The 11812-nt window shown below is 40.3% G+C and overlaps 2 protein-coding genes across 4 annotated transcripts; both read right to left on the bottom strand.

The window, feature by feature from the left end:
• Positions 1–68: 68 nt before the first annotated feature.
• LOC132260333 (serine/threonine-protein kinase hippo) lies at positions 69–2831 on the bottom strand. Of its 3 annotated transcripts, XR_009468363.1 has the most exons (6): positions 2600–2831; positions 1390–2326; positions 1116–1335; positions 652–1037; positions 342–593; positions 69–265 (listed from the first exon to the last, which is right to left on the bottom strand). XR_009468363.1 is itself a non-coding variant. In XM_059758379.1 (5 exons), the coding sequence occupies exons 1-5, from the start codon at positions 2557–2559 to the stop codon at positions 414–416; spliced, it is 1734 nt and encodes a 577-aa protein (XP_059614362.1). In that variant the 5' UTR covers positions 2560–2831; the 3' UTR covers positions 69–413. The 3 variants fall into 3 exon arrangements, 2 of the variants coding, with proteins under 2 accessions (XP_059614362.1, XP_059614361.1); XM_059758379.1 differs by having other exon boundaries at positions 69–593; positions 2549–2831; XM_059758378.1 differs by having other exon boundaries at positions 69–593.
• A 436-nt stretch (positions 2832–3267) lies between these two features.
• LOC132259336 (uncharacterized) lies at positions 3268–11789 on the bottom strand. The gene is made up of 5 exons (XM_059756916.1): positions 11079–11789; positions 10954–11013; positions 4607–4732; positions 3841–4539; positions 3268–3784 (listed from the first exon to the last, which is right to left on the bottom strand). The coding sequence occupies exons 1-5, from the start codon at positions 11373–11375 to the stop codon at positions 3563–3565; spliced, it is 1404 nt and encodes a 467-aa protein (XP_059612899.1). The 5' UTR covers positions 11376–11789; the 3' UTR covers positions 3268–3562.
• Between the last annotated feature and the right edge of the window lie 23 nt (positions 11790–11812).

Raw genomic sequence — 11812 nt, 5'->3', positions numbered from 1 at the left:
TGCTTTCACCAGCGAAATAATGAATATTTCAAATTCAATGGAAATATAGAACTTTTTATATTCTTCCGTTGCTCGCTATAAAAATTAAGATTTCCACATTACGCGCATGTTCAAGTGGGATATGAAAAATGTATAATTTTCATTCAATTTACAGTCTTCTCTTCGAAAAATATTATCTCTGTGTCATTGAACCACCTGCAGAAACTCCCTCGGGCACTGTTCATCATATGGTTATTGCGAAATCTCGTATTAAGGAGTTTGAGTCCTAATGCAAAAATAGAGAATTAAGTTGGTTTGGCAAAGATTCCGCTAAGAACATTACACAATTTCATCTAACATGCCTAATTCTCATAAATGACCTAGGACTAGGAGAGCAATAAGTGTCCTCATATCGATTAAAAGGTTGAATGAGCCTAGATTTTGATCAGGTTGTTGTTGAGATTCTGCTGACGCTTCCTCTTCGCATCCATGGCATCTAGAATTGGCTGTCGCTTAGCGTGATACTTCCTCCCCAGTTCATCAATCTCCCTCTCCATCTCCTGGTCAATGTTCTTCAGTCTCTGCTGTAGATCATCGAAGCTCAGGAATTTCAACTGCAAGACCACAGATCATACAGTAGAGGAATTCTCAGCTTCCTGGCCAATTACTTACAAATTCAAAGTCACCATCAACAAAGTTCCTCTGATATTTCATGGGATTCTCGAGGTTTCTCATCTGCAGATTGATCACATTGTCCGCAGCACCCATTTGATGGTGCAGCATCTGCTGCATTCCCGCCGCATTTGCCGCTGAAATCTGATTCAGCTGCAGTTGCAGATGCGACTGATACTTTTGGCGCTCTTCATTCACCACTGGAGGCGATGTCGCCTCCGCTGGTGGCGCCGAAGGCGTCACAGGAGTTCCGTTCTCCACGTGAGGCACATGTGGAGTCACTTCTGGCATCACCTGAACACCGCCGGCGGCTACATTTGTCTTCCTGTCGAAATGATCCATAAACAGTGGCCGATATTTGGGCTTTTCCGGATCTGAATCGTGCTCTACAACAGAAGAGATGCATGAGTTCCAACTTTTATTACATTTCATATTCCACATTCCAGCGGATAAAACCATTGTACCTTTCATTGTGGCGTCTTCAGAGTCACTATTGATGACCATCGTGCCCAGATTTGACTCCAACTCCACCATTGTACCTGTATCCGGAACCAGAGTTCCGCAATTTGTATGAGCAATCATTGTATTCCCGTCCGTGTCATTATCCCGCTCAGGTACAAGAGTTTTCGAGTCATCAGGAAACTCCTTAATTGTCTTCGAATTTGCCGCCTGGTCATCGTCATCCTGCAAGAAAGTTGAATATTAGATTTAGACAACTTCAGTAGACAAGATACTCACAGTCTCCTCGTGCTGATTCTGTAATTGCTTCGCCTGATTGATGGCCATTTGCCTATTGCTCTGATTTTCCCTGATCTCGTGCGCTTCAGCGATCATCGCCCTGAGAATACTCCGCGGTTTCACATTCTTAATGAACTCATGCTGCAGCAGATCCGTCGCCGTGGCCCTCTCTTCCGGATTCTTCACCAGGCACATGCTGACGAACTCAATGAACTCCGTTGACCAGCGATCGGGCTCTCGGAATGACGGTGGCGGTCGCTGTGGGATCATGAAGATCGCCCTCATGGGATGAATATCGCCGTACGGTGGCTTTCCCTCCGCCATCTCGAGTGCTGTGATGCCCAGCGACCAAATATCAGCCACGCAATCGTAGCCGATCTCCTCAATCACCTCCGGAGCCATCCAGAAGGGCGTCCCAATCACCGTGTTGCGCTTCGCCATCGTGTCCGTCAATTGACCAGCAACGCCGAAATCCGCCAGCTTCGCGTGACCCTCCGAATTCAGCAGGATGTTGCCCGCCTTGATGTCCCGGTGGATCTTCCGGCGCAGATGAAGATACTCGAGGCCTTTCAGCGTATCACTGAGAATTGTGGCGATCTCCTCCTCGCTCAGTGTCTTCTTTCTTAGCCTCATGATATCCGAAACACTGCCCGCTCCACAATACTCCATGCAGATCCACAGATCACACTGCTTGAAGTAGCTTCCGTAGTACCTGACCACGTAAGGTGAGTCGCACTGCTGCATAATGGAGATCTCCTTGATGATCTCATGCAGGTCCGACTCCACCGGCACCAGTTTTATCGCCACAACCACTCCGCTTTCCTTGTACAGCGCCTTGTACACACTCCCATAGCTTCCCTCGCCCAGCTTGCAGATAATGTCGAAGACCTCCTCAGGCGGGCGAGCCAGGCTCTCCTCTGACAGCTTCTTCAGCTCACTGCAAAGACAGCCAAGACCATCAACTTGAAGCCCCTCACGTGCACCCCAAGAACAGAGCATCCCCAGCTAATTAAATTACATAACAAAGCGTCAAACACAAAGTAATCAATAAGACTTTTCAACTTTTGTCTCGCCTCGCGGGGGGCATTTTCCCAACAAATTTCCACCCACGCGACACCACGTACTCATCACCCACACTCCCCACAAGCAAATACTTTACCTCTCCTGCATCCTTCTGTCCTGAAAACCCTGATTTTCCTCTTGTATTTACCTCGTGGAAGACGACGACATTCTTGGGAGAAAACAAAAATCACTCAAGTAAAAACGCGATTTCCCTAGTAAAATTCAGCCAATCTCATAGCTAAAACAACTTCTGTAGCTCTCAGTGGTGTTTTTCAGCACCTGGTGACACTTTTCCCGTGAAAACTCCGATAATTTGGCCAGAAAATAAAATTAAAACACAAGATCAAAAAGTCTTCCTTTTTCCACTGAGAAAATGACAATATCACAGAGTGTTAGATTTTGCCACAGAGTGGCGCAGCGAGCAAAAAGAGGGTAGATATCTTGTATGAAAAATGCCGCAGCCGTTGTTGAATTTTACAAGATATGGAAAAGCGAGTGAGAAAGTGTGGAAAAGTCCTTGGCAAAGTTTATTTGTTGTAAAATTGTCAAGTAGAAATAGGTATATTGGATATATGAAGAATTATCGGTAAGCAAATTAGGAAGTGAAAGGATTGGAAACAGACATGATTTAACTAATTTTACGAGATTTTAGGTATTTTAGAAATCAGCACATGTTAATAGGATGGGATGGGTAGTTTTTAAAAATCTGAAGGGAGTTTATAGAAATATGCGGGTAGTTTCCAGAAATATGAGGAGAGTTTCTAGAAATGAATGGGTAGCTTGAACACAGTAAAAGATAAACCAACATGATCATACTTATTTCCTTACTTAATTTATTTAGAATTCTCTTATAACATAACACAAGACTGTAGGCAATTTATTCGATATTAATAAATCTCTACTACTTTCTAGACTTTCTAACTGGAATAATTTAATTTTCTCAAGACACCCTTTTAGAGGGTTCCTTTGTGGCTAAGATTAGGACAATGTTTTAGAATATCTTAAGTCAGACATTTGATAACACACTTAACCTAGGGTTACTTTAGTGGGGAACGATTTTCACAATACTTTGTGGGAGTGCTTTGGTTGCGCTGCTGCCGCTGCTTGGGCTTCACACCCAAAGGACGCGCATGCTTTCGTCTTCTTTCAGCAATCGCGATCGCAGGGCAGCTTTCTTAGGTGGCACAGCCGGCGCAGAACCCCAGCAGCGGTGCAGATTAGTCAGTGGAATACCCACTTTGGTCAGAGTGGTCGGAGGATCAGGATCGGGTGCTGTTGAGTCACTGGAGACCGAGGATGATCGAGGTGTGCTGATCAGTGGCAAGCCGATCTCCTGGAATGAGTTTTAGAAGTTAGTTAAGGTCAAGAATGCTCATGTTAGGTGTCAACCTGAAAGGAGCTCATGGAGCTGAATCCACTCTCATCTTCAATGCATCCTGGTTTGAGGATGCTGCTTTGACAGGGTATTGGCGATGGTCGTTCTGGCATTTCCTCGTCAGTTTCTGGCTTAGAAGAGGCTGTTGAATTTGAATCTGAGGTGCTTCTCAGGGATGAGCGACTCTCGCGAGAGTCCAGTTTGTGGGCGAACAAAAGGTTCTTCGCTGGGGTGGTCAGGAAGAAGAGGGAATCATCAATGGTGGGCTCTGTGTTGGCCAACATTGGTTCGTGGGTGTTCAGCAAGTTGTTCACATTGCGAAGCAGGCGGAAGGCTTCCTGGGACAGCTTCTCTGTATCCATTGTTGTGCCCGGTGTCTGATTTTGAACAGAAGAATGTCTGGGCGTACGTCTCCATGTGAAGTCCCGGAAGTTGCTGTAGGACGAGACAGTCTGGATGGAGTATGTGGACTCATTCATGTCACTCAGGATATTGCGGCGTGGCAAGGTGATCTCCAGGTCACTCATGTTCGTGGTGCTGCGAGGCCTGGTCGGTGAGGACGACATTGGAAGTTCGGCGGGATCGATCTGAAGGGCGCTCTTGCTCCTGCTCAGTGATTCCTGTTGCATGGCGTCCAAGCTTGTATGGCATCTTTTGAGGAAGTGTGCAACACTCTCCATCAAAGCGCGGTACATTTGGCGCGATGATTCAATCTGTGAGCGAGGAAATGAGGATGTAATTACATCTGAATATGGAATGTGCGAAAGGTTTTCCTCATACTTGCTGCATTTGCCATTTGAGGGTGTCCACTTTATTCTGCAGAATCATCATCTCGACTTGTGGATTCTCAGCATTGCTGGATGTGCAGTGCAAACGGCGATTTTCCTCAATGAGGTTTTGGCATTTCTGCAAGACAAAAGGTTTGCAATCAGAGTCAATGAACAGATAATGCTTGTGCTGACTGAACGTCTCGGCAAAATTCCTTTGCCTATCATATTTCGCAATTTATTGGGCACGTGGTTAAGCGAAAAAAATGCCTCAAACTTACATTCATTCATATTTCATTGGGAAAAGAATTCAGATGGAAAAAGAGCTCTAAATCAAGTAAAGTCGGCAAAGACGTTCATTGACTTTCTCCATATAATGTATCTTAGGAGTGCGGACAAAAGAGTTGTTCAGCGTTGATGAAGAAATGGTCTTATAGTTAAGCTCAGAAGAAGGTTTTGAATACAATAACGCATTCAATCGTGTGAGATGGTATAAATCAGTTAGAGAACTTTACGGTTACTGAAGATGAGAGATAGTTTTTGCAAATATGCATGAGAATTGGACGATTTCCCTCTGGTAATACATAACATTTGTATGATACATGTTTACATAGTCCTCAAGAAGGGAAAGATATTGATTAAACAAATGCTATCCTAGTAATTCCCCTGTTCGTGCTCATTTTGCGTGATCAATTTTTGTGGTTTTGGAGTATTTAAAGTTTAGATGAGCTGAATTAATCAATGAATAGTAGTTGACTTTCATTGAAGGTATTGAAAAGCTTTAAGATTTAATTCAGTCTACCGAACCAAGCAAAGTGTGAACTTATCAATTTCTTTCTCTCGTGTGACACCAGGCAAAAGCATAAATGTTTCAACAATTTTAATTAAATTGTTGTCAAATGTGAGTAAATATTACAGAGAATGCTTTCGCAATTGCATTCACCTTCGGATTGGATACAAGATTTCCAATTACACATTGTTTCTCTTTTGTCACCACACTTTGTTAAGTATTTTCACCAATTTGTCTGTCTGTCGCAATTTGGCAGGAACAATAAATTTCAGTGTCACTTCCGTGCGCCTGTTTCGCTTTTAAAATCTTACCCCAGAAACGGCAGAAGCATAAAGTGTAAATGTCGTGTCAGAAGATCATCAATGCGGGACGTACAATCGTCATTCCCGGGATGAAGAACAATCATGGGAAAAGAAGGGAGAACCACACAATTGTGGCAAAGAGTGACCGGAATACAAGTTATTCGTGTTGGGCTTTTTGGGGTTGTGCCTATTCTCAATCGACTTCTCAGGTGGAAATGGAATGAAAAAAAGAGTGGAGAATTACCTCATGAACCCGAGAGATGTACTCTTTTGCGATTTTTCTGTATATTGTAATACGTTTCAACTGGTACGTGTTTGTGTAAAGTGGAAATATCTTTCTTCACGCAAGAGCAGCAGAGCGAAAAGTTTGATATCCGCTCCAACTAGAGTACGCAAGAATCTGATTTTTGTGTGAGAGAAAGAACTGAATGCATCATTTTCACCGCGCGTCCCGACAATTGTTGTGATTTATTAGGAGTCTCGAGCTGCCAAAGGTGTACTTTGTCAGAGAGAGTTACAATTCCGGAAGAATATAGTCCTAATTAGTCTCTATACATCTTTTCAATTTCATGCAAAGTGTGGTGAAGAAAGGATGACATAAGAAGGTTCACACTTCAGTATGTATGAATTACAGCCATTTTCTTGGAAAAAGTAAGGTCTTTTCCATTTAAATCTCCATATGCGGTGATGATAAAGTCAGTAATTTAATTGTATTGCTAAAATTTACTTTCACTCTTTTTCAATCTGGAAGTCAGTTGTTTTTTTCTCTCTCGCCACAGCCTGAAGAGCACTTCTGGTGGCATAAAAGGCATACATCTGAGTATATGAAACACCTTGGCATGGTTTCAATTTGTTGATTCTCTTTCAAAAGCCTCCACAAGGCAATTATTACAATTGTATGGACATCTTTATTGAAAGCGCCATAGAATGAATAAATTTAAATTAAGAGCCATACTTTGATTAGCTACCAAACATTGCCTATTGAAATGCATTGAATTGAACGTGGATCAATACTTCTTTTTGATCCTTTCGGGGCACTCGAGTGGGTGGAGCTTCCGAAAATATCCATTGGTCTCAGTTTGATGGCCATTACATTTGCACAGCAGTTGAAGATCATGTGAAATTCTCTATGCTCCGCTCTAAATACCCAGAAATCTCGTTCTCTGCTTGGTCAGGTTATTTAACTCTCAATGAATTGTGAAGAATTTATTCTTGTCATGCGTTGAATTGAAGGATTTCGTGCGTTTTTACCTAATAAAAAATTTCTTTTTATTGCACATCTAGTGTAATTTGTGTGGGAGATGAAATTGCACAGACTTCTCATGGATGCACTTTATAACGAATTCATAGCTATATATATATATATATATATATGTGCAAATTCTCATGCACGGCTATTGTCTTCTAAAAAGTGGTGTTAGTTTTTACCATTGAGCTGCATATGGAAACCTTTTCTCTTTCTATCTCACCATCGCACAAAGAGCTGCAGATCAAGAGATGTCAGATAAATTGCTCTTAACAATAAATTCCAGAATATCCGTATTGTATTCTTTGCAAAATTGCTCAATAGACGTGCATAAATGCAGGGAATTTTATGATGAGATGTAACAGATTTTCTTATATCGGTTTTTCTCAATAGTAAAGTTATCACATAATAAATGCGTAATTCAGTTCGTAATAAATTCGTATTCTAATTCTCAGAAACGGAAAAAAAACTTTCTTCAAACATAATCCGCACTACATAATACAAGTTTTAGCTTGTCCCTGAGTGCGATTACTATGGTTTCTTCTCTGTTTGCTGATAAAATAACAGAAATGTTATAATGCACAAGCAGCATAGCTGAACATTTTGCGTACTCACCCGTTGAGATGATTTAATTACAATTGCAATTGAATATTCATTTCACTTTCATGATCATTATTTCACCTTTGGTTTCTTCCCGCAAGGCATGCATTTTGACCCACTCAAGAATGGTTATTTTATTCCAGGAAAAATACGTCTTCGCTAGGGCATGAGTATTAGCAATATTTGTCAGATTGTACAAATGTGATGTATCGTGAAATCTTAAGGGGAAATTAGCAATTAACGTACACTTATTATGTTTCGTAAAGCTTCCTCACTGTGAAGCATGACAATATTATTGGGTGAGTTATTGCAGCAAACGATAAAGAATGCTAAAAAACACATCATTATATGGCGTAAAAGGTGTGAAGAAAGATGACACAGTTATAGTGGTAAAAATTTTTGAATTTTGAACAGGGTACAATATTTTGGCACCTGCCTTAATGGTGTGAAACATAAACCCAGAAATACAGAAAGTCAACATTTGGGACAGATTACATCCACCGTTTGTTTTTTGCCTCTGAAAAACGGAATGGGTAATTTTTCCCCCAACAAATTGTACATATAATCAAGAACCATTTGCAATTCCCACTGTTTTCTCTTACTCATAAAAACCAGTAGAAAATTTAAGCAGGAAGCCTTGGAGATTTAAAGTGTTTGGGAAAAATTTCTCCATACAATAATAAAGTACAGGAAAATACGAGTGATTTATCTCGAAAAACTAGTTTTTCAATTACTGAATCACTCAATTGATTGGCGTTGAAAATAAAATTGATATTCACTTCCATGCTAATTACTCATAATGTTTTATCTTTCATTCAGTGCGTATTAAATCGCCTGCGGTGGTGATTTTTTGCAATACTGATGAATTATTTCTGGTATAGACCAAAGATGTCAAGCGAAAAGATGCTAAAAGACAGCCCACGTATAATTGACAACAATTTAACTGTATATTCTCTGGCAAAAGAAACTTTCTTATAATTCCGCTTCTCTTGAATGCTATGGAGGAGTGTTTTGACCCCTGGCTTTGATGCTACAATTTCTATGATGTTTGAGATTTTCCCTCATTTTGAAAATCACGCGGAAGCTTCTTATTCATAAATGTTTATACGGAAAATACAGGCACGAGTGCACACAAAAATTTGATGGTTTTCCCCGTCGCGACTACATGAATGAAATCTCAATTATGGGAATATTTATATGTCGCAAAAATTATAACATATCAATGTTTGAGGCCCTTTGCAACTCTTGGCGTTTGCATGGTATTTACTAAACACTGTGTTGCTCAATAAGTCGCCACGAAAAATACACAATCTCCTCATCAATCTTGTGGTATATATTTCACCTTCTGATCGCTTCTTTTGTGCAGATCGGTATTCAATAAAATTCCAACCATCTCTTGTTATCAAGAATCAGCCATACTATTCAACGAAATAGTTGTACTCACGTCCATATTTATAGGTCTGTATATAAACAGTGCAATGTAATGCTGTTGTATGTAATATTTTCACCTCAGAGAGCAAACTTCTAAGTCAGTTGCATCGAGGCCTTTTTCTCTGTATGGCATGGGAGTGCGAAACAAGAATAACAAGAGGTAGGGAATTGGGTCAATCTCTGTGAGCAAAAGTCTCTCCATCAAGAGTACCAAGATAGTGTTCTTCGCGCTGGCGGCGAAAGAAAGCAATCCAACTGTTAGTCAGCAATTAATTTTCCAAAGAAGTGTTGGTCTCGCTCTTTCTCTCACTATAATTATTTATAAGGTGTGGGATCTGATCTGCAATTTTTGCCTATACCATCTCTTGAGGGTCACTTCTTCTCCCACATTGACACCAATTTTAACAAGACCATGCAGAGATGCTGAATGTTTTATATTTGCCATGAATATAACACGCAAAATTTGCAAAAACACCCAAAAATTTTGTAAAAAATTAATGAATTTATCCGGCAAGAGTGTTTGGCCATTAAGTTTGACAAAAAACTGTGAGTGTGAATTTAAATGTAGCGCAATAAACATCTTGTTTAATGTTAGCCACTGAAATAAGAAAGCTCTTTCTGCACCCAAAAATGGGCATTTCATTACGGATATTATATACTCGTGCGCCGATGTATATATTGCAGTTACATTACACAGAAATTAACCAATTTCAAGCTCTCATTTGCGTCAGTGTGCAGAAAAAAGGGGCAAAAAGTATAATGAAATGAAGGGGAAAATGAAATTATTTATGTTTGTGTCACCGAAATTTTCGGCATATGTAATCAATGTAAAAGTGAGTGACATTTTTATCGTGACATGAAAGAGATTTCGGTAGCTCAATGTGGGTGGGTTTTGCAAAGAGAACCACTATTTAAGCAATTGGCAAGAGATTATTATGAGCAACACGTAATGTGGTGAAGGGTAATGGAATTATAAAGATAATTACAGATAATTTTTATAGCTCAAAGACAATGGCAAATCCTCAAACATCATTAGTCACCTTACATTAACTCAATATATAGCAATTTCTTCTGCACATTTCCCTCAATCACTCAAGGAATGTGTGGTCACATGGGTTTATCTACATATCAACTAGAGAGAAGAGTCGTGAGATTAATTACGTGTGCAAATTAGAGCAATTGTGTTGTGGTTGCTCTTTAATTACTCAATCACCGCTGCTTCTGGGCTGCGATGATGAGTAGAAGAAAAATAAGAAATTTCATTAGAGCAGACGAGTTGTGGTAGGTGAAACAATTGGTGATTTAATTGGCTTATCACAAGCACTGGATGTTTTGTTAAACACATGTTTTTCTCTTCTCACACCTTCTATTTGTTTATCCTTCCTCTTAAGAGTATGATCATTTCTTTGTCTTGTCCGTTGATAAACAGGAAATGCCATCCGGATGAATGTTAAGATTATCAATTTTGGACGATATTGTTTTTAAATTATAATTAATCAACGTTACGATGGTTGCTTAGATTTTCTGCGAAGAGGTCAATGCAAGATGAAAATGAAAGCAGATTTAAATAAAGTCAGCAAATATTCACAATGTTACGTGATGAGCATCTTAGCAGGTAAAAGTCGGTGACATAAGGAGTCTAAATCTCTCTCTCTACACCCTGCCTACAGGTAGTCATGATGTCTCCGTAACGTGAGGAAAAGGGATGCAAGTATTTTAGGTGCCGAATTGACAAAATTCTGTGAAATTTGCGCATTGCAGATGGGGAAAGTGCAGTGCATGCATTATAAATCGTCCACCCTCTCGGCAGAAATATTTTGTCAGACCTCTCAACACCGGAATATTAATTTCTACAGTGGAATGTTGCACATGGCTTGGGTAAAATGCGGAAGAGTCAATCTGTGATGGATTTCTAGACAACTTTCAGATTCCTCAAGCGTGGGTGAAGCGACTCAATTATAATGGGATTCCTCAGAATTGTTTAGACTCACCTTTCGCAGCCGTAAAACCTCGCATTCTGTCGAATCTTGGGTTTTCCTCGGTGAAATTCGCTGTTGAGAGATCGTCTCTTAAGTTTCGATGGAATATTTTTGCCATATGCTCTGACGAAAGTTACCTGAGAATTTAGCCAGAAATCCTTTATTTCCATTGGGGTGACTTCTTCTCCACTATCAGGACTTTGAACTTCATCACCGGGTGATTTTTCCTCCTTGGCGGCCACTTTGGCAACCTCTTTGGCTGGAGGATGATCGTCAAAATTCAGCGGAATATCCAGTGATCGCGTGAAATTTGACTGATTGAGCATGAGTGATCTGGCGAACGAACTTTGGAAGTATTGACACTGAATCCCAGATTTAAGATCGAATTCCGGCTTTGGAATTCGCACTTCATTACTCTGCAGACGTGTATCCATCTTAATTCGCTTCTTTACAATCTCTTATAAAATCACACTCACACATTGACCGCAAAAATAGAAATCACTATGAACTTTATAACGTGATTTTGGTCAAAAATTGGGCAATTGTTCTTCTCTTCTAGCTTCAAATGTTTTCAGTGCCGAGATGAAGTGCAACCGAAATCAATCGTGCAAAAGAGAACACTTATTGAACACACAGTTTTAATTAACTGAACTTTGTGCAAACGTCCACTTGCCACGGAACTTCACCAACGAATGAGGTGAATGAAGACACCACAAGAGTTTAGAGAGATTCTCTTCCCACAATTCCACAATATTCAACATTCAAGCTGTGCCGCTTCACAGATGGCGCCATATGTAACCCATATGATATTTGCTGAACTTTCCAATGAAGACGCAAAGTTTGACTGATCGAAAACTTTCATTTATGTATA

The sequence above is a fragment of the Phlebotomus argentipes genome, unplaced genomic scaffold, assembly GCF_947086385.1.
Source record: "Phlebotomus argentipes unplaced genomic scaffold, Phlebotomus argentipes genome assembly scaffold_18, whole genome shotgun sequence".
NCBI classification, from domain to species: Eukaryota; Metazoa; Arthropoda; class Insecta; order Diptera; family Psychodidae; genus Phlebotomus; species Phlebotomus argentipes.
The sequence above is the reverse complement of the archived record's forward strand: the minus strand, read 5'-3'. Positions and strand labels throughout refer to the sequence as shown.